General features: G+C 35.8%; 1 protein-coding gene across 2 annotated transcripts in view; it reads right to left on the bottom strand.

Annotated features, from left to right (window-relative positions):
- The window catches only part of CDK7 (cyclin dependent kinase 7), a 29,905-nt gene that overhangs the window by 2,945 nt on the left and 4,743 nt on the right, over positions 1–22,217 (bottom strand). Inside the window, exons 1-10 of one of the 2 annotated variants that reach the window (XM_087715597.1) lie at positions 16,834–17,016; positions 14,518–14,577; positions 12,701–12,734; positions 10,526–10,593; positions 8,064–8,132; positions 6,819–6,929; positions 6,053–6,171; positions 3,679–3,778; positions 2,240–2,326; positions 1,988–2,137 (exon numbers count right to left, since the gene is read on the bottom strand). In XM_087715597.1, the coding sequence (XP_087571723.1) occupies positions 1,988–2,137; positions 2,240–2,326; positions 3,679–3,778; positions 6,053–6,171; positions 6,819–6,929; positions 8,064–8,132; positions 10,526–10,593; positions 12,701–12,734; positions 14,518–14,577; positions 16,834–16,893 (858 nt within the window). In that variant the 5' untranslated portion in view covers positions 16,894–17,016. Of the gene's footprint in view, positions 1–1,987; positions 2,138–2,239; positions 2,327–3,678; positions 3,779–6,052; positions 6,172–6,818; positions 6,930–8,063; positions 8,133–10,525; positions 10,594–12,700; positions 12,735–14,517; positions 14,578–16,833; positions 17,017–22,217 lie in introns of those variants that run through there. The other variant, XM_087715598.1, reaches the window with a different exon arrangement.

Raw genomic sequence — 22,217 nt, 5'->3', positions numbered from 1 at the left:
ACCTACCTACCTACTCTCTCTCTCTCCCCTTACTACTTACTCTATTTCTCTCTCTCTATTTCTCTCTATCTCTCTACCTACCAACCTACCTACTCTCTCCCTCCCTACCAATCTACTGTATTTCTCTTATCTCTTTTTATTTCTCTCTCTATCCCTCTCCCTACCTACCTACTGTATTTCTCTCTCCACCTCTATCTACTTACGTACCTACCTATCTACTTTCTGTCCCTACTTATCTACTGTATTGCTCTCTCTCTTCCTCTCTACCAACCTACCTAATCCCTCTCTCTTTCTACCTACTGTATTTCGCTATCTCTATTTCTCTCTCTCTATCTCTCTACCTACCAACCTACCTATTCTCTCCCTCTCTACCTATCTACTGTATTTCTCTAACTCTTTCTATTTCTCTCTTTATCCCCCTACCTACCTACCTACACAGTTTCTCTCCCCCTACCTACTGTATTTCTCTCTCTATTTCTCTCTCTTTCCCTTTATCTACCTACCTACCTAACTACTCACTCTCTCTCCCTACCTACCTACTGTATTTCTCTCTCTTTCTCTCCCTCTTTATCCCTCTACCTACCTACTTTTATTTAATTTGCCTCTTCAAAACCTTGGTGCGTCTTATACTCCGGTGTGTCTTATACTCTGAAAAATACGGTGCCTTTAATAAAGTACAGGTACTCCTCTACTTACAACAACTTAGCCCAACATTTCTGTTGCTAAGCAAGCTAGTTAAGTGGGTTTGCCTCATTTTATGACCTTTCTTGCCACAGTTGGTAAGTGAATAACAGCAATTGTTAAGTTAGTAACACAGCCGTTAAGTTAACCTGGTTTCCCCACTGATTTTGCTGATCAGGTTGCAAAAAAAAAGAAGGGTTTCAGGGACTAACAAAAATAATGTCAATGTAGGTCCATTTTCTAAGGATGTTGTGATACAGCATTTATGCCAAAAAAGGCAGTTTGTTATGCAGTGCTATAGCACTCCTTTTATCATTCTCACAGAAGCAGCAAGATCTTTATGCAACATTTTTTTTTGTATAAAATCGATGCAATACAAAACAATCATAAAAGAATAGTCTATATGCAATTAATAGACATATTTGTTGCAATTATACACCTCTTGTTTTCTGGAGGGACCTATAAGACTGAAATACATTTCTAAGTATCTATGCCAGGAAAAATGTTTAGTGTGACCTGAGAAAAAAATGAAGACCACAAGAACAGCTGCAGCACATAATTAGACCTTCCCAGTCTTAAAAAAAGAATAAAAATAAAGGCAGCTCTATCTGGAAACATTTGTTCATATGGAGTTCTCAAGGAAGGGTCTGAAACATTTTGCTAGTGTTGATTAAAAAACACACCAAACCAAGATTTTAAAAAACATGCTTTCAATTACAAATACAATATGGGAATAAATTCAGTGGTACTTGCATCTTCTTATTATAAATTCTGTTGCAAGCACTCTAGCTACTTGTGGGGCCTCAGAGAAAGGGAAGTTATTGGTTCAGTGCCTATTCTTCTTCTTTGCCATCTGAGACAAGGGAAAATGTCTTTGCTACTAAGTGCTGAGGGATCAGGCATGTTTCCCCTTTCCACTAGCAAGACACAAGCCTTGCTTCCTTCTTTCTCTCCTCCATTGCTTAAGCTGTTTTACCTGACTGATTGCTTGAGTTGGTGGCCCTAGATTTTGGCTGATGAAATCCTGCCTTGCAATTTGCTTTGGCTGAATCATAGTTCAGCCACCAGCCAGATTCAAATTCACTTACAAATTCAGTTCTTGAGAACTGGTTTTCAGAAAGCAAACTGAAAGGTTATTAACTCACTGATAACATCAGAAACAAGCTCTTTGCCAAGAAGATGGCGCAAAAAGGGCAATAGACATGGAAGATGTGGGATTATTATTATTATTTTAAATAAAATAGGGCAGTTTTGCAAGCAATTTTTTTTAGCACACTAGCAATAATTTATAGGGTAAGTTAATTACCTGACTAGCTGTGAACCTAGTACAAGGATCAAAGTGAAATAAGCCTTGCAGTAATTCCAGCAAATCATCACCGGCGGCACTGAAGATGTGCTGAAACTGCATTCCAGGGAAACTTTTAAAAGTAACATAATCTGGAAGATTTGTCATACCCTGTTGGAAGAAAAGGAATCAAATATGAGAAAAGCTTAGTTACTATGGAATGATAGTCCCCCATCCATAAATACAATTTAATTCTTCAGCCAATCAACTTACAGGCCATTGCTCTTCTGTTGGCGTACCAAGGGTTTCAAAAATCTTGGTGAGTTGATCCAGATCAGAATCTCCTGGCAAAAATGGAACCTATAGTAAGATGAACACACCGGGATTCAAAATGTTTAACAATTTGGCTTTACAAGTCTCAGGGTTTCTGAGCAATAAATTCAAGGCATGGCAATAAATTCTCTACATTGTGAGAGTCTGTTTTTTTTTTTTACAACAATTGGAGAAAAATTTAATTCCAAACAGATGAAAGGGAGGAAAAGAATGGGGAGAAACCCTGGAATGACTGAAGTGATGGAAGAACAGAGAAAAGGCCTCCCCAAGCAATGTGTTCACTGACTCATCAAGAAGAACATGATAAAGAGATTGGCAAAAGGAAAGATAGAGAGTCTCACTCCAATGTGGCTCAGACTCCACCCCTTATTAGCATTGGTTGAAGGAAAGCAACCTTAAACATGTGAAAATTCTTAGGTTTTATGGAGATACCAAAGATGATTGTAGAATACTTTTCCTCCCCCCCATCCCTCTCCCCCAAAGTGTGACTGATCCTTACCTTCAAAGCGACTCTATTTTAATGGGCTGCTGGACCCTGGAATAATTTGCGGGGTTCATATGGCTTTTTGTCCCCCACCCCACTATGATGAGTATGACAACTGATTTTGTTTTAATAATGAAGGCGCTCTGCATGCACATGCATACACACAAACAAACACACAAACACACACACGCGTGCACGCGCGCGCGCACACACACACACACACACACACATATATATATATATCGAATCCCAGTAAGGGTATGGCTAGCTGATGAGAGCTAAATAGCTTGAAATAGATCTATACTAGTCTCCCTTTATTTATCAGCACAAATACAACACACACACACACACACACACACACACACACACACACACACATATATATATACATACACACACACACACACACACACATACATATACATAAATATATACTTATTAGTTATTATTAGTTAGAATAGCCTTCAGGAACAACCTCCACCAAGACAATGGTTAGATAAAAGAAACCTGAGTCCGGGGCAGAACTGTAACCTAAGAAAATCTCTCAGTCAAGGCTCTCCCTAGTTCTCTCTTATTTGTTAACACCGACAGACTGAATGATGGTGCAAGAAGTGAAATTTAATCTGTCAATCACTGAGCCAAGGTGGCGCAGTGGTTAAATGCAGCACTGCAGGCTACTGCTAGATCAGCAGGTCAGCGGTTCAAATCTCACCGGCTCAGGGTTGACTCAGCCTTCCATCCTTCCGAGGTGGGTAAAATGAGGACCCAGATTGTCGGGGGCAATATGCTGACTCTCTGTAAACCGCTTAGAGAGGCCTGAAAGGCCTATGAAGCGGTATATAAGTCTACTGCTATTGCTATTGCTACTTTCAGTCAAGCCCTATCCCATACTTACCCTTAGAAGCAATTCAGCCAAGATGCAGCCTACTGCCCACATATCCACACCCACTCCATACATTCTAGCTCCAAACAATAATTCAGGTGCTCGATACCACCTGTAAAACAGGTAACAATTGGATTACATTGTCTTTTTTCACTGAAAAGACTTACGTAAGATTTAAGGTACAAACTTGCCAATTATTTTTTCAAAGTACAAGTTTAAAACAATGTGAATAGGAAAGGCAGATAAGAAATCAAATATAAACAATGAAATATGGGTGGATAGTCAACAAATCTCTAAAAAAATCTTGTATGAGTAACATATTCTAGTACACTTTACAAGCTTACCATGGTATGAAATATTTTATATCCTTTTCACAATCAATCTATGTGGAGAGAGAGAGAGAAACTACAAACTTGTTCACTTTGTGTTTGAGGATGAAAATATTTATTTAAGGATAGACCTTTCCTATAGTTTAGTACCTTAAAATTAACTTGAAAAAATACTTTAAAAAGTTGAAGAAAAAGTAATGAACAATATAATTAATACCATTAATACCAAATCTTCAAAAGCAGAGTTTCTAAAGAACCGCATGGTTTTAATTCAGCTTAAATTCGCCATTAGGCTGAATGAGTCCTAACTGTAACAGATATTAACAATAGGGCCAATTCTGAAGTAACACATGCACTGAAAGTTCTTACAAGAATTAAAGTTATTGGCAAGTAATAGTTGTATGGAAAAGATGCATAATCAGTTCTCATTTTCACATAGCAGAGTGGGTATTTCCTTTTATCAACTTCCTACTTACCGTACTCATATTTTTTCCATTTCCTTACATGTCCTTTCCCCTCCCAAGATCCAAAAATGATCTTTCTCACACTCAAAACCACTCACCACCCTTGTATTCTTCATTAATTATCTCAATCCTTCAACACAATCACATTAATCATATTTTTAGATTTGTACTTTATTTGCCAAGTGTATATGAATACATGTATGTTTAATCACATATTCAAAACAGAGAGACTGTTTTCTAACTAATTCTCACCATCTGCTCTTCTAATTCATTTTTAGGTCACCTCATAGACCAATAGATTTTCCATACTTTCCTATTGCGGTCCTTCCATTTGTTCTTTATAATTTAACCAAATAATTTCTTCCCCACTTGTATTCATTTAAAATGTTGCATGATTTTATCCAAAATTCATTTTTTTATCATTGTTCAGTGGAATATGTCATTGTAATAATGTAACAACAACAATCTATGGTTTCCTACTTTCATACACACAACATATTAGGTTACACCAATACATGTATTTTAGTCATTCATTCATAATTAAATCCATACTATTTTCCTACATGTAATTATTAACTGCATTCTCCAAGTTTAGCCAACCTTTGTTAAATCTGTCATCTTTCTCTTACTAGCACTGACACACAATGCATCTATTCTTTCAGTTATTAATGCATGCTTTGTATTATTTATTCTTCTTACATTTCAAGACACAATCCTCCATATGCCATGGGCATAATCAGATGGGCTTATAAATATTGATTACCACCATCACTGCCCAACCAGGCTTTGGTCCTTGAAGACTTTTACACAGCATTATTTGACAAGAGATGGTGTAATCTAGTTATCAGCCACAGTTGTACCCATGCCACATAGTGTAGTTTCTAAGTGAGAAGTCATTTTTGTGATATATTTACCCAGTATGTCACAAGCACAATCAAATACAAGTTTTTTTCCTAGCATGCTCACATTATTTTCTGCAAGCCAGGATCTTTATTGCAGGGACTATCTTGCAAGACAAGATACTATTGTCCATTTCTTACCAAGTATAGTCATGTGAAAAAGTAATTACCTCCTATGTAAAGGTGAAATAACTGAACTGAACAATAACAACAAACCTGTGACAAATGGAGACTTTTAAACATTTTTTTAATTTTATAAAAAGATCTGTCTAATCTAGCAGGAATCTAAACCTTCCAATTCAGTATCATTATATGGAGAGGAAGGAGAGGAAATAATGATTAAAACATACATCAATCCCAGGATCTGAAAATATATTTCATGTTATACTACCATCATGAATTAAGCTCTGTTTTTAATGTACTACTATGTAATTTATGTGATTATATTCAGCTAATGTGGAATTTAGTGTTTTTACTTTAGTATTACACTAAATAAGTACCAGAAACATCTTCAGTATCTGTTCTTCTGAAATGTTTTATTTATGTAGGACCCTTTCCTTATCCCCAAAGGAAGAGAATCCCCCCTCCCCAATAATTATGATACAGACTGTCATTCCCTAAATTATGACTAGACAAGCAAACTCAGTGATGATAAGAATAGCTTATTTGTATGCATTGAAGTTTTCTTCCTTACCTTGTGACTACCTGATGTGTATAAACTCTGTTTGGACTTCCAAAAGATTTTGCCAAACCAAAATCAGCTAGTTTTAAAACTCCGTTTTCATCCAGCAACAAATTATTTGGCTTAAGATCCTTAAAAAGAGAGATTGAGCAAAATGATAGGAGCATGTAATATTCAAATGAAAACACTTTCCGTTTAGAAAAGGCGTAACTTTTACACTTATAAAAAGGAATAAATGAAGATATCAAAACATGTACTGAGAAATAGGTTTGCAGGAAGCAGATGTTTACAGTTACGCACATATATGATTGAACAACCAAAGAGAAAAAAATAATACCTACTTAAACTTTTATGCTTATTTCTGTTTCTGAGGATATGTGAAGTCCATAATGTATTAGAAATAAATAAAAAGTTAAGACAAATATTTTTACCCTAATGATCTGTTATGTCTTTTTATTTTGGCAACATATGTTTTTTCACCACTGAAGGCATTCTGAGCAAGTTACTAAAACATACCATAAATCCAAATGATATATTATTTGAAAGTATTGACTTTGTGAGAGGTATTATACTATCAGAAAGATCACCATTGTCTATTACGGCAAAAATAGTAACATGGCTGCAAACTGTTTAGATAAATAAATGAAATTTTATTTAGATATTAACACTTCAGATGTAATTAAGGCCAAGACAAAGAATTTACAAAGAGCTCCATCATTCTAGTGCCCCAATTCATGTTGTCTGGAGGTCCGTTCATTTTGTCTTTATGCTTACTTACCCTATGAAGAATCCAGTGTTCGTGTAAATATTCTAATCCCTGAAGTGTCATCAGCATATATGCTTTGATGTGGGAAGGTGTCAAAACAAGACTAGTGTCCTTTATTATAACCTGTAAAGCAATACATTTTTATAAACTATAATCACTTAATAATGAAGTTTACACACGTCTGTATTCAAATACAGAATAGACCAATTCAGATAGTACAAAGCTTCATGGGAATAGTAATGAGGAACAGCATATGTGGAGGTTTCCAGAATAATGAATACTTTTCACTGCAGACTTACACAAGATGATATTAGTAATGCAGCTTTACCGAATGAGAAGGGTACTTTCCGCTAAAGATTATCGTATATGTTTTTGTGAAATCTCTACAGTGCTCCCACAAGATACTAAGCTATAACCTGTAGTTTACAAACTCCAATGGTTGGAGTCACACTTTACATTAAACCATAATGTGACTTGCTTGGTTTTGGCTTAGTAAATAGTATATGAACTGAGCCACAAAATTCAGAATTATTAAATCATAGGACATCAGTTTGTCTTAACTTAAGTCTCTCTGATTTCTATGGCTCTCTGCCAAGCATGATTAAGCTGACCCACAGTTTCTATTTAACAAAAAGTTATCTGAGAGACACCTCATTAGAATGTTTTAGGTCTAATTTAAATTAATAACTCCTTAAGCAATTTACTTTGATTTTATAAATTTGATAAAAGCGTTATCATCTTCAGTCCTCTGTTTCATGAACGTTATTTTTTGGACTATATCAAATAGGTTGTTTTACAGTATGATTCAATTATTTTACTTGCCTTCAGAAAAATGCCTTGTACAGTATTATGTTTCCTACATGACTTAAAGGATGAAAATCTCTATTCCTCTAATTGAAGAAAATAAAATTGGGGACAGAATGTCAGTTATTTCAGTTACACATTCTTAGATTTAAAAGCAATAAGATCCCTCAAAAGGGTTCAAGGATAAGTGGAAGGAAGTAATAAATGATATCTGAGAAGTCATATGAGAGATATTTTTAGTCATAAAACAATTCGTTAGGTTTATTTAATAAATCAAGTTACACATTCTACTTTTCTATTCTTTTTCCCAGTTTTTCCTGCAACTTGTGATTTCTTTTCCATGAGCTTTGATTACGTATAGTGATTATGATTATTGACTATGTATAAACAGTGAAACTTTCCTCTACAGGAAAAGTTAAACTAGTAGAAAATGATTGGTTTAAGCAGACTTACCTCTAGATCAGTTTCCATAAAATCAAACACTAGACTGATGTTTGATTTGTGTCCAAATGCATCAAGAAGCTGGAAGAAAAAGACATTTAGATATTTATAATTCTTGTTTCATAAATGGAAATGAGTCCAGGTTTAAAGAAATTCTGAGAAAAATAACCTGGGGTGTCTTCTTCCTGCTTGGTCAATTCACAAGCAGTGTTAGCTAACTAGGATGCATGCCAAGTTATTAGGTGATTGCTCTAGCTACTCTTACCTTTCTACAGTGTCCCAAAGTAGTACTGGATCCAGCTACCTGTTGTGTCCAGGCTGGAAAAGTTTTAAAGTGAGGAAACTAACATATTTTCCTCACCGTCTGACAACTTCGTAAAGATATCAAGTATTATGATGGCTCTGCCATATAAAAGGAATATTAACAGTAGAATACTAATTATTAATGCTTGCTAATGTTTTCTATAACTTATCTTGTTACTATGTATTATATTCTGAAAGGCAGGATAAATTGAAATGAATAATACACAAACCAGAAACAGCATTTTTGACTTCTTGGTATGCTGGCTCAATTTAAATATAATGGACTATAGAAAGGAATATTACATTAGGTGCTAGCATTAGACTTCAATAAATATACTTCAGTAAATAAAACATAGTTAATGTTTCTGTTCCATCTTTGCAGCTGTTTGCTCTTACCTTTGGTATTTTGAAAACGTTATAATTTTCTAAATCACACATAGCAAAAACAATAATATGATGAAAAGATCCACTAATTCTATTTCAAGCCAAAAAATTAGCAGAAAGAAACCAATGTAAGAAGCTTAGTTTATATATTACAGCAACGAAGATAAGCTGCTTTTCCTTAACCTGCTTAATTTGCAAATTTTAATAAATTGTATAACAGAGCCATAGTGTGAGATAATGTTAAGCAATAAAACCCTGGGCCATATGAGTGATTTCTGTTGATCTAAAGATGAAATAACTAAGCACATTTACAAATTGCAAAAGGACCTGCTTATCTGAACGAAATAACCAAGCCAAAAGATTAAAATCACATTCTTGCAGTCAGGTTTCATTGCGAAGCTATAAACTAAGTTCTAGATTGTACTCAGGACTGTCCTTAATTTTTAGATTCTGGAGCAGAGAGAGAGAAGCAAGAGAGTCACATTACAGTAATCATTAAGCAACAAGCAGTATCCTAAAGATTTTAGTGTTCCCTAAATAATACGCTTTATTCTTTGAATGATTATTCCAAACTGTTTTCCTTATAATTTTGATTATTATTGTTGCATAGTTACTAGTTTCTAGCCATACATTTATTCATAATGTAACATGGTGTATATAAGCTTGCAAAGCTCTTTTTGACTGAAATATATGTTTTTCAGTGTCTTGAGTTCCCTTGGAAAACTATTCAAATATAGCATAATAGTTAACAAATGCTTTCTCAGCAAGTAACTAAACTCCAAAAATTCAGCTCATAGGTTCATAATTAATAGCACTTAGCAATAACAATCACACTTAGACTTAAATACCACCCATAGTGCTTTATAGCATGTAGGGTTTTTACAGTGAATCATCTGAATGGTCCTTAGAACTTAGGCTACACGTGTAAGTAAAAACTGCAGCAATCTGCAGAAAATATTTGCTTGTCAGTTATTCTTTGCTTGCAATGTGTTCCCAGGCATCAAGGGCATGGGATGATGAACAAAGTATAACCTGCAACATTTTATTCACTCATTTGATAACACTTGATTCATTCAGCTATAACAACATGCACATTCTCACGTATACCAATGATGTAAGGACTAACCAATTATTGTCTCTTGGAGACTTGTTAGCCAATAATGATATTACACGTAAAGTAGGTAGAGCTAAAGAAGCTGCAAACACTATAAGAATGATGTTTCATGATTAATAATTTTGCTGTTGATTCTGCTATCTATGGAATGCTTTGTTCAATAAACTGTGGTTGATTTAGCTATCCTTGGGTGGATTACATTCTTTCATCTTCAGCCTCGGGACCCTAAATGCTACAATAGCACTCTCGGCAGTTTACAATGTCAGCATATTAAGGACCAAACAATCTGGGTCCTTAATATCTGAAACCAAGGGGTTCATTGCTATTAGAAGATTGCATTCTTTTATTGCAATATATATAGTTTCTTCCCCCATAAACATAATCAACATTTATTTGAAACTAAACCATGCCATTTGCATTTTTCATATCATCCTAACATACATGGAGTACTTGAGTGAACAGAAAAGTGCCATAGGTAAATAGGTTATACAAGAATATAATGAATTAGGCCTAATACACAAATAGCTTTTAAAAGTATCAATTTTTTTTGGTATCAACTTTAGAAGATTGATTTTTCTGAGAATTCTCATAGAAATAACAATTTTTAGCCAATTATATTGACAGCAAGGTAACAATATAAAGGTTTTTTTTAAATATAATACTTCATACTTACTCCAATAATATTTGGATGGCTAAGCTCTTGCAGCAGTTTTATTTCTCGAAGCGCTGTTCTATTTATACCTTATTTGAAAGAACATAAAATTAAAAGAATTTGAGGTGTTTCAGAGACTGAATTAATAAGGAAGGCTCAATGCTGGTACTTCTGTCTTGACGATCAGTCCTTTTAGAGGGACTAGACTCCGTTTCTGGATCTTTTGTCTCGATCTTAGATGAAAACTTCCCCAAATAAGAGTTTCTACAGTAATTGCTTTGTGTTTCTAATTTAATTACTAGAATTTCCAATTACAAAGTAAGCAAGTTTCAGAGAGATTCCTACCATTTCCTATTTTCATATACAATGGTGAACAGAAACTAGTTTAATAGTATCTTAAAGCAGTTTCATGATGAACAGATTAAGCACAGCATGAACTTTCCTCATAAAATTTACACAAACATACCATTCTTAAATATTTCCATTTATAACTAAGATTCACTCAAATATTATAGAAAAAAGAGTAGAATTATATTTCACTTTCTTTGTATCCTGAGTGATGAGGGAAAAACTGTTTCCAGAAAAGGCTATGTCCCTATGCATATTCTCATGTGATGCCACATTCCCTCAAAATTCAATGTTTCTACAATAGGTTGTGATGGAGACAAAGGGAGACTAGAAAGATAAGTTTATTTTCTAGGTGCCTATATGTATACTGATACACTTTAGAATTTTAAATTTCCTAAACATCATTAATCAGAGGACATTAATTAATGTGCCTATATTATCTATATCCACAATATCACTGCACTGGCTCTCTAATAATTACAAACTCAACAGCATGCAAACAGCATGAATTAGTCTGCTTCAGATATCAGCTACCCTCAATATGCAGTGAATCAGTGGTGTAATTCAATTTTTTTTACTACCGGTTCTGTGGACGCGGCTTGGTGGGCGTGGCAGGGGAAGGATACTGCAAAATCCTCATTTCCTCCCGACTCCTGGGGGAAGGATATTGCAAAATCTCCATTCCCATCCCACTCTGGGGCCAGCCAGAGGTGGTATTTGCCGGTTCTCTGAACTACTCAAAATTTCCGCTATGGTTCTCCAGAACCTGCTGAATTTCAGCCTTGCAGTGAATCTTTAATTTCAAAGGCCATGTTGTTCATTCCATCTGCTTGTGAATCAGGTGAGCAACTTAAATAATTTTGTTGATCATGTCATCTGAGGTCCACGTTTAGTAAGATCTTATTCTTTACAAATTCATTGTAGATGAGTATGTGAATGCAGTGTGTATTACTGAGACCTGGATGGGCAAAGGCAAAAAAGTCATGCAGTCAGAGATTACTTACTTCTAGGTTTTGGGTATCTTATCTGTTTGATGTGGTATCAATGCTGGTGTTAAAATCTGCTCAGTTTTTGGTGATGGGTGACTTCAATTTCCATTGAAGTCTTAGGGGTGTTAGGAAAGAGTTTGGGAGCTCACAGCCTCTGTGGCAACTGTGGGCTTGTCCCATGTAATTTGTCACAACATATAAGCAGCTGGGCTTGTTTTGTCTTAGTAGATATTATGATTTGGATATGAAATGAAATTAAATCTGCCCTTTGTTGTGATCAGATCCCTTCCTGGTCCAGATGATTATGGTAGCTACTAAAAACCCACAGAGTAAACAGACTTTTTGAATAGTCTGCTTTAGTTACCTTATGACTTCAAAAGGTCTCTGTTAGGCACCTGGGTTTTTTACATATATCCCAGGAAAAACTGATGGTGATTCTCCACTTCCATGTAGTGAGGCGACTAGAGGGTCGCAAATGCTTTTTTTTTCTGTCAGTGTTGCTGCATTTTGGAATTGCCTCCCCTTAGAAATTAGATCAGCCCTATATTGGTGGCTTTCCAGAAGCAATTAAAAACACAGCGTCTCTTAGAATTTTGTGATAGGAGTTGACACCAACAATTTTAAATTTATGTTGGGATTGGTTTATTGTTTTCTTTTCTCTGTTTTACTGGGGATCTTGTGTGATATTGTTTTGATACATATTGTGAAGTGCAGAGTGTCCTCATGATTGTGACAGAGCTAATGCGAGTATATAAATAAATCTGAACTGGGATTCCCTCCTAATCACCATCCCTTATTTCATCTTTCAGAAGCTACTTAACAAAAAAAAGTTTACTTATTAGGTATTTCAGATACTTACCATCTTTAGCTTCTGATCTGTGTCCAAGTTTTATCTAGAATGCAGAATATTCCTTTTTAACATATGCAGGTCAGAAACTGCAACAGTTCAGTAACAGCTTTAACAGACAAATAGCTATGCATATAAATAAATATACATGTTTATTTATACATATGCATAAATCTATACATACCTACTATATATTTCATTTCAAATATTTCAAACAGTTTAGTGCTTACAAATATTTTGTAGAATTACATAGTTGTGCCAAACCTAATTAGATGTCACAGTAAACCAGGAATCCTGTTTAGTAAGGCATGATGTAAAAAAGTTGTGGACCACATATATAGAGTTTAACTTTGCTCCACTCACAAATACCATCAACAGCCAAGAAAATCTATACATGGTTTACATTATCTATAGTGAAAGTTGTAATTCATATGTCAAATTTAAATTCAGGGATCCAATGCGTTTTAGTTAATAATGTTAATCTACTACCCCTATGACTCAAATTTTCATTTAAAAATAATTATGACAAACTGAAAAACTACTTTGAAGACTTAAATTTCCCTACTGCATAAGTATTAATTGGAGGAATGGGACCTAGTGATAAGACACTATATTCTAGTTATTATCAATGTACCAGTAAGGAGACTGCATTGCTGCAGCATCAATTTGAAGATAATATGTCTATCTATATTGGCTACTGTCTAGACCAGTGATGGCGAACCATTTCGGCACAAAGTGCCCAAACCAGAACGTACCACAGAGGGGGCTGTGCATGCCACCTGTGGCATGCGTGCCATAGGTTCACCATCACAGGTCTAGACTCTAGTTCAATAAACATTGCCTGAATTTTGATATCATAAAAGGGGCAGTGTTGAATGACTGTCCAGCAGAGCATATTAACTGGGAAATAGGAATGATTATACCACAGTCTCAGATAACATGATTGCTTTATTACTTTCATTCCACATGGGAATGGACAGGTTAAAAAATAAAATAAAAGATCAACGTCCTAACTTTAATGGAGCCTAGACTTCTTACAGTTGATTTTCTTGCTGAAAATGCAGATGCCAAAGTACCATGCCTAAAACCATGGAACATATTAAGAACTGCATGTCCCTTTTATGTACATACAGGATATTGGTCAGACTTATATCTATATCTATGTACTGCCTCCCTTGAACTAATGGTGTAGTCTAGAACACACTAAATACTTTTTTATCTGAAAATTACAGTAAAAACCAGTGGTAGTAGTAAAGTAATTTCAGGGAAGACTGCCTGCTGTTATCAATGATTTCTCCTAATTTTTTTGGTAAGCTCTCAAGGAATGCTACAGTTTTTGAGAAAATTTTTAAAAACCACAGATCTAAAGTTTCATTCCACTTTATACACACTTACTGTAATATTACAATCATTAAGAAGTGAAAGAACTGGCTTAGTTAAAATACCATACCAAGCTATGGTTAAGAAAACTTTATGTACAAGTAAGCCAACATTTTTAAATATACTTTCTCAAACTCCATATCTTCATGCAGCTCTAAGCCATAATGTGTAGATTCATCCGTCCTCCCTCTATCCATTGAGGTATCATGGTCATCAGTTGCTCGGATATACACATATTGTTAAGACACAACTGATTATCAACTGATAACCATGAAGCCTAAATAGATATTGTTTATGATGCCAATATTACCAACATGATACCTACAGTATATGAAGTACATTTGAAAATCAGGATATTTGTTGAAAAACAACTTAAGTACATAGTTAAATTATGGTTAGAACAAAGGATGACCAGAAGAGATATAAAATAGAGCCAAAATATGACTTACTTTTTTAATAGCAACAATTTGGTTTGTGTTCTTGTCTCTTGCTTTATAAACAGTAGCAAACTAAAGAGAGAGAGAGAGAAATTGTTTAACCCTGAATGTCAACCAATTCAATTTCCCAAAGATAAAGCAACATCATTATCCAGTTTTATTTACTTGGAACATAAAGAGGGGAAACTGTTCTTTCAGATCCTGAAAATATAATTTCAAATCCTCAGCATGGCCAACAGCAATACAACTAGTCTGTACAGTAAGTATAAACTGTAGTTCAGTAATAGCTGAAGAAAAATAGCAATAGCACTTAGATTTATATAACAGTCTGCAGTGCTTTGCAGCAGTGCTCCTCAACGTTTGCGGCTTGGCGGCCCAGGGAAGAGAGGGGACCTGGATCGTGCGAGTGGTGGGCTGGTGCACATGCTTGTGCATACACAGCTTAACTTGCAAAAAGTTGATCTGCGTGCATATGTGCATGAATGCTGGCCCACCACTTACACAGCCGAGCTGTGAATAGGCCATGATCTGGTAGTGTGCCGCGGTCCAGGGGTTGGGGACCCCTGCTTTACCCCACTCTCTGAGAGATTTACAATATCAGCATATTGCTCCCAACAATCTGGGTCCTCATTTTCCTGACCTCAGCAGGATGGAAGCTTGAGTCAACTTTGAACTGGTCAGGATTGAATTCCTGGCACTGGGAGGAATTAGCCTGCAATACTGCATTCTAATCGCTGCATCACTACAGCTCCTGAAAAACAACTGGTTCTTTACTCCACGGCTAGGAAATATGTAGTAAGACTATGCAAAATATTCACTAAGCTGTACAAGCAGCACATCCATCCTAGAATATGAAAACAAGGTCTTGTCCAGAAAGCTTGACATGTCAGTTTGACATGGCGACACTTTTACTTGCAATGGCAGAGAAGCAACTGTGCATAAATCTTTGAACTATGACTGAAAATGGGATCAGAATTTCTATTACTAAGCAAGGACATTAAGTGAATCATGCTCAATTTTATATTTTTTGCCATAGCTGTTAAACAATTCACTGCAGTTAAGTGAATGACATGGTCATTAAGTGAGTCTGGCTTCCCCATTGATTGTGATTATAGGAAGCCTCCTACGAAGTTTGCAAATGGTGATCATGTAACTCCAAGATGTTGCAACTGTTGTAAATATATGCAGGTTGCCAAATGCTGAAATTTTGATGGCCATAGGAATGCTGGGACAGTCATAGATGCAAGGATCAGTTACAAGTCATGTTTTTCAGTGCTGTTGTAATTTTAAACAGTTGCTAAACAAATGGTTGTAAGTCAAGAACTATCTATAATTCCACACAAACTTCAAGGCAAAGGTATTTAAAACATTATAACTCACTGTGAAGTACATACAAGTGAGAGTTTAACATAACAAAGCATTCATCCAAAAGATTGTAAATCTCTAGTAAGAAGGGTTTCCTATATAGAAGCAATGCATTGTTATTTCTCCAATTAGCAAACATTCAAAGGCTTTGAAAGGGAGTTGAGCAACGCCCCCTAGAGTTGAGATTGACTAGCACATAAGTGCGAGGGGAACCTTTATCTTTACTTTAGGATAACATAAATTCTCAAGAAGTCAGAAGTGCCACAGCTTGCTTTCCTTGAAAAAAAAGTGTCCTAGAATTAAAAAAAAATGCTGGGGGGGGGGGAAAAGTGTCTGATGAGGGGAGAAAAGATGTGAATGCCCCGACACTGGAAGTCTTTAAGAAGATGTTGGATAGCCATTTGTCTGAAACAGTATAGGGTTTCCTGCCTAGGCAGGGGGTTGAACTAGAAGACCTCCAGGTCCTTTCCAACTCTGCTATTGCATTATTGTAAGATGCTTCTTCTGTAGGATCTCTGTCATTAAAAAGAGTTTGCACAAACATTCTGGGAGGACCAGATGACAAAGGCAAAACCATTTTTTGTGTATTCGTTTGCCTCCTTTATATTAAAAATAAAAATAACACTTCAGAAAAGCGAAGTGAGCCAGCAGTTATGTTGGAATGAGGCACACCATTCACTGAGTTGTAAGGTTTTCTGCCAAATGTAACGACTCCTAATTCAGACAGCCACGCTTTCACTTTTTAGCTAGTCTATTTCTCAAGGTTGTTGGAAACCGAGATAAGAAAGATCTTCCTAAATTCCCTTCTAGAAAAAAGACAAGAGGTAGATTAGAATGACCCTCGAGAAACAAAGAATATCTCCGGGCTATTTCCCTCCAGATAAAAATAATTTGCATTAAAGTCACAAAACAGAATTACAGATAGAAGCCCATTAAAGGGTAGATGGGGCCGCTATTCCTTACCTGGCCCTCACCCAGGAAGTCCAGTTTTTCGTAGCGTTTGGCTCGCGCTCGCGCATCCATGGCGACGCGGGACCAGGGAAGGCTAGAAAAGCGATTTAAAACCCTCCGTGGCTGAAAAGGATCTTTAAAACTCCGAAAACCCAAACAGCAATTCCCCTCCGCCGCTTCCGGCTTCCGGCACAGCACTCTACGCTTGCGCATGCGCCGCACGTTGACCAAAGACGCTTCTGCCGGCCGGGTAACGGCGTCCAACGCGAAGAGCGTAGCAGCCATTGTTGGGACTCCGCTGTCAAGGAAACGGGGGCGCGCGAGAAAATTGGATAACGCGCTTAGCTTGACTGAACAGCAGCAGCGGCAGCGTTCCCTTCCAAAACTTGGCATTGGAAGGAATGCGTACTTCCTATGAGTGAAAACATGATACAGATTTTTTTTCAGTTTCTAAATAACATTATCTGCCACGTTTTGTCCTTAGATGCTTTGCCCCCAGTTTGTAATACGTTTTAATCATCATGGCACATTGGATATTTTGAGGTAGGGTGGAAAGAGAAGCAGCACTTTATAAATTTCTTAAATGAAGTGTTTTGCTTATGCCAGTAAGGTGACCTGAAACAGGCAATAATTAGAGTTCAGTTAAGTGGCCAGCTATGTGGAATTGAGGAAATACCCCAGAGGATTAAATCTGCATTTGCTAACTGTATATGTATACAATTAGCATTAGAATATGTATATACGCTACTCTAGAAATCATAGTTAAAATGAATCACATCAGAGAAGACAACTATGACCAATTTATCTGATCCCTGTCATGTCTGCTATTCAGATACCGGTAGTATCTGTTGGTGAGATCCTAAATTCTATGCCCTCTTTTGAAGGTTATATCAATATTTTTTTTATTCAGAGAGGAAGGGCTGGCACTGATCTGAACTTCCAGCTAAAATTTAAACATTAAGCTGGAGTGTTAAAATCTTGCCAGATTAAAACCATTCTTCAATTAGTCAGAAATATTCATCTGAGTAGTTTGTAGACAGTAAATTGTTTTGGTGAAACATATTTGAAAGTTGATTTGCTTTCTCTTCCTTAAATTTCACTTCCAATTTGCTGCAATGTTTGACTCGCCAAGCCTTGAATATAGCATAATGGTCAGACATCCTCTTAGCTCTTTTCCAGTTGTGGGGCTGGTTATTGAATCCTAGCAATATAATACAGTTAACCCAGCTAACCCTCAATTTGTCATTCATTTAACAAAGGTTCAACGTTATGATGCACTGAAAAAAGTTACAACTGATCCTTGAAGTTACAACTGCTACATCAAACTCAATGGTCATGTGTTTATGATTTGAATCATTGGCAAACTGGCTTGCCTTTACACTTGCAGCATCCTGTCATCAGTATGCAATCCTTCCAGCCAGTGTCTGAGAAGCATTTAGTAGGGAAAGCTGTAACTTAATGATAGTGGTGATTTAGGGATGTGGTGGCTCAGTGGCTAAGATGCTGAGCTTGTCAATCAGAAAGGATGGCAGTTCGGTGATTCAAATCCCTAGTGACGCGTAATAGAGTGAGCTCCCATTATTTGCCCCAGCTTCTGCTAACCTAGCAGTTTGAAAGCATGTAAAAATGGAAGTAGAAAAATAGAGACCACCTTTGGTGGGAAGGTAACAGTGTTCCGTGTGCCTTCGGAATTTAGTCATGCCGACTACATGACCATGGAGATGTCTTTGCAGCGTTGGCTCTTTGGCTTTGAAATGGAGATGAGCACTGCCCCTTAGAATCGTGAATGACTAGCACATATGTGCGAAGGAAACCTTTACCTTTTAGTGGTGATTTACTTAATGACTAGGGCCATAAAGGTCATAAAATCAGGTACAGTGTAATCCACATTCCCAGGCAATATTCATTGTTCATACAAGTTTTGCCATTTGAAATACAGTGAAGTTGCTTTGAATTCACTTTTGTAAATTTGCTTGTATGTTTGGGATTACTATCTGGCTACATGTCTTGCTTCAGTTGATGGCCAAATGACTTGGTAGCCTCCTGCAAAATTCTGATAGAGATATACATATCGGATAATGGCAAGTCTAGGTCACTCCCAAACCGTGACATTGTGCTTAGGAGAATGTTTTTGTTGTGAAATGCACTGTTTATTTCCTTCCAGATACAATGTCTATGAAAAATTCTACTTTTGATTATGTCATTCATTGAACATTCCTCCAGAAGTCTGCAAAGTATGATTATATATCAGTGCTTAAGAGCTTCAGAAATGTGTTGCATTTTTTCAATATTGACAGGCATTTTTTAAGAATGACATTTTTATAGAGATCTTCAGAAATTCGAAGCATTGCATACTTTTAAAACCTAGCTGATGAGAATCTGTCTAATGAAAGTAATACTTGTAAGATTGGCAAGTTGCAGGGTCTGATTGTTAAATGAAATTCTAGAACTACCCTTTGTTCTCCCTTTAACAATTCCATATATTAAAAAAGGAATTAGTGGCATTAATTTTTTTCATTATCAGCATATTATGTTAGGTAACCATAAAATGAAATAAATATAAGATATTAATTTTACTTAAATTCCTTTCATATTTCACTAAGGCCCACAGGAACATTTAGTGTTTATAAAAATTCAGAAAATCTAAAAGAAGGCAAATACTTCTTTCAAAGAAGAGTGAGTAATGGAAAAAATAATGAAAGCGCACAAAGTATGTTTCAGTAAAAGCAGGAAGCACTGAAATGTACATTCTATTAAGGAGGTGCATTAAAGATTGCAGATCCATATTGTGGTTTTTATTACTCTCCAGAGGGGTTTGCTATATTTGTATTATTTGCTGTACACCCATCTATAATTGGCAGTTAGAATTCATTTGGGTTTTGTGCAAATGCTAATATAGAACAAATCTTAAAATACATATGAAGAATATATTAAACAATAGTAGAAATGCAAACAGTACATTCGGTATCATACACAAAATTATTTTTACAATAATAAAAGTGAATGGCTTAATGGACCTTTATCTACTAATTTAATAAAACCTTGCATACACATTTGCATTGTAAATTTGAATCCTTTTCCTACTTAAACAGAACAGATGAAAATTCTTCTCAAGTGTGTAATCAAAATTGTTGTTTCAAATAACATTTCTCTACTGATTGATTGTATAGTTCCTCTTTCCTGTCATAAAAATATATATGTGATAGCAAGTACATGATATAAATGAAATCAAGTATTGATCACAAGATCTATGAATATATTCATTTGCCGTTTCAGTGCTGCTCCCTAGAATTAAATTTTGTATGTGCTTCATATAATTCACGTGTATTATAACCATGTACTAAGTATTAAGTACTATAAATTATACTTCATATCATTCTTGTATTATATATTAGTAGTGTACAAATCAGTTCTACCCATATCAATCAGTACATGCTTTCCCAGTTCCCTGATTCAATGACTTAAAATGGAAATGTTTTGATGTGCAAGTGATAAGCTCCCCGCAAGAAACAGGCATTTTGATGGAGCAAAGTAAATGTACACAAGAGATTCTTATGCACTGCAATTCATGGAAATGTCTAGAATTCATCTGAGCCCATTGGAATTAGCTCTGATTGACAAGTAAATATTACAAATATTTAATTTCTTATTACAATATAGTCACTAGGATTAAAGATAGACGTATGAAAATAAATTCCTGTCTATTCTGAACCTAATTTAATTGTGTATGTTGAGGTAGTATAGCACTCAGAAAGGGAAGAGCTGGATTAATTCTTTTTCTGAAGGAATATTATGCATATCTGTACTGTGTTTCCCCGAAAATAAGATCGGGTCTTATTTTCTTTTGACCCCCAAAATAAGCATTTTGCCTTATTTTGGGGGAGGTCTTATTATTTTTGAGGTGCAGGAGGTGGCTGCGAGCACGGTTGCCTCCTGGCTGCTGCTGTATTGCAATATTTTCAGGGAAGGCTTATTTTTGGGGAGGGCTTATTTTAGCGCATGCACTCAAAAGCCCAATTGGGCTTATTATCCAGGGAGATCAGGGAAACAGGATAGATTACATTGTACAATGAGTCCATTAACACAATTTGCGAAATTTTGAAATGTCTAACTTAAATTTAATTCTCAGAGTTCTTTGGAAGGACATGCTATTTCCTAGAAGGAACTATTATTGTCATTTTAATAGTAGCTATTTTTAATTATTAGTGTTATCAATAGCAACTATAAGAGATAAGGGAACTATACTGAATAAAATGAAAAAATAAATAAATTTCATTGGACAATTAAAGTGGATGCTTCTGGTTATCTGAAACAGAATTCTTTTTGAATGAGACATAACCACTTTCTAAAGCGATTACCTTTTAGTCTCTCACAAAAGCACTTTGGGGAAAAAAATCTTTCCTTTGACCTCCTTTAATATCCAGAGAGAAAGTGAAGAAGGACTTTATTGTAAGTACAACGGTTTGTTATTCAGCAGTTACAAACTGCACAATGCTCCACCTTATTCTGGACCTCCACGCTGTAAAATAAAAGATTATCTTTTAGCAGAAACAAAAATCAATTCTTGCAACATTGCTGATTAGAATGATATTCATCATGCACTCATTTACTGCCTTTCCTATAGGAACTCAAGTTGATATACGTGATGCCCCCTCATCCTATTTGATACCACAATCTTGTGAGGAGGACTGAACTAAGGGAACTGGCACAAAATCATCCAGTGAGTTGTAGTTGAGGAGACTAGAATCCGATTTCGTCTCTCCTACTGCAATTCCTTAATTATTTGTTTCTGCTGCTTTCCTACATACTAGTGGCAGACATTGTCTATTCCATTTCCATACGATTGTTGCAGCTCCTTCACTCAACATGTTCCATTTGACTCGGGCACAAGCCAGACGACATCTGAGTGCCATCTAGAAAACTGTAACAAACCCTTTCCCAAATGCTGCCATCTTAGTTAAATTTTAGGAGAAAAAATAAATATGCAATTGAGTGGTTTTGGAACAACAAAAATGTAAAATGATAAAATACAGTAGGACACAGTACTTGTGGATTAGGAAATGGAATTAGAAATTAATTTCTAAACGGAATTAGAAGTCTCCTGAAATCAAGAAATTTCAGAAGATTTCTAAATAATTAAAAAATAACATTTGGAATAATTTACAGCTCCAGATATTTCAGACTCAGGCTACTTCAGTCAGATATTCCAGCCTCCCACCAGCTCTAGATAATATTCCAAGCTATATTGGAGAGTCCCAGATTGACTAAATCAGTCATGTCAAATTCAAGATTATATGTTTTAAAGCTACCAAACACTTTTTTCTTGCTTATTTTTTTAGGGGATCTTTGGAAGAAAGTGAATAAATTCCCACCTAGAAGCATTCTTAAAAAGATAT

This window comes from Thamnophis sirtalis, unplaced genomic scaffold, assembly GCF_051295495.1.
Source record: "Thamnophis sirtalis isolate CommonGarterSnake01/CBP01778 unplaced genomic scaffold, rThaSir2_p1.2 scaffold_5, whole genome shotgun sequence".
Taxonomy (NCBI): domain Eukaryota; kingdom Metazoa; phylum Chordata; class Lepidosauria; order Squamata; family Natricidae; genus Thamnophis; species Thamnophis sirtalis.
The sequence above is the reverse complement of the archived record's forward strand: the minus strand, read 5'-3'. Positions and strand labels throughout refer to the sequence as shown.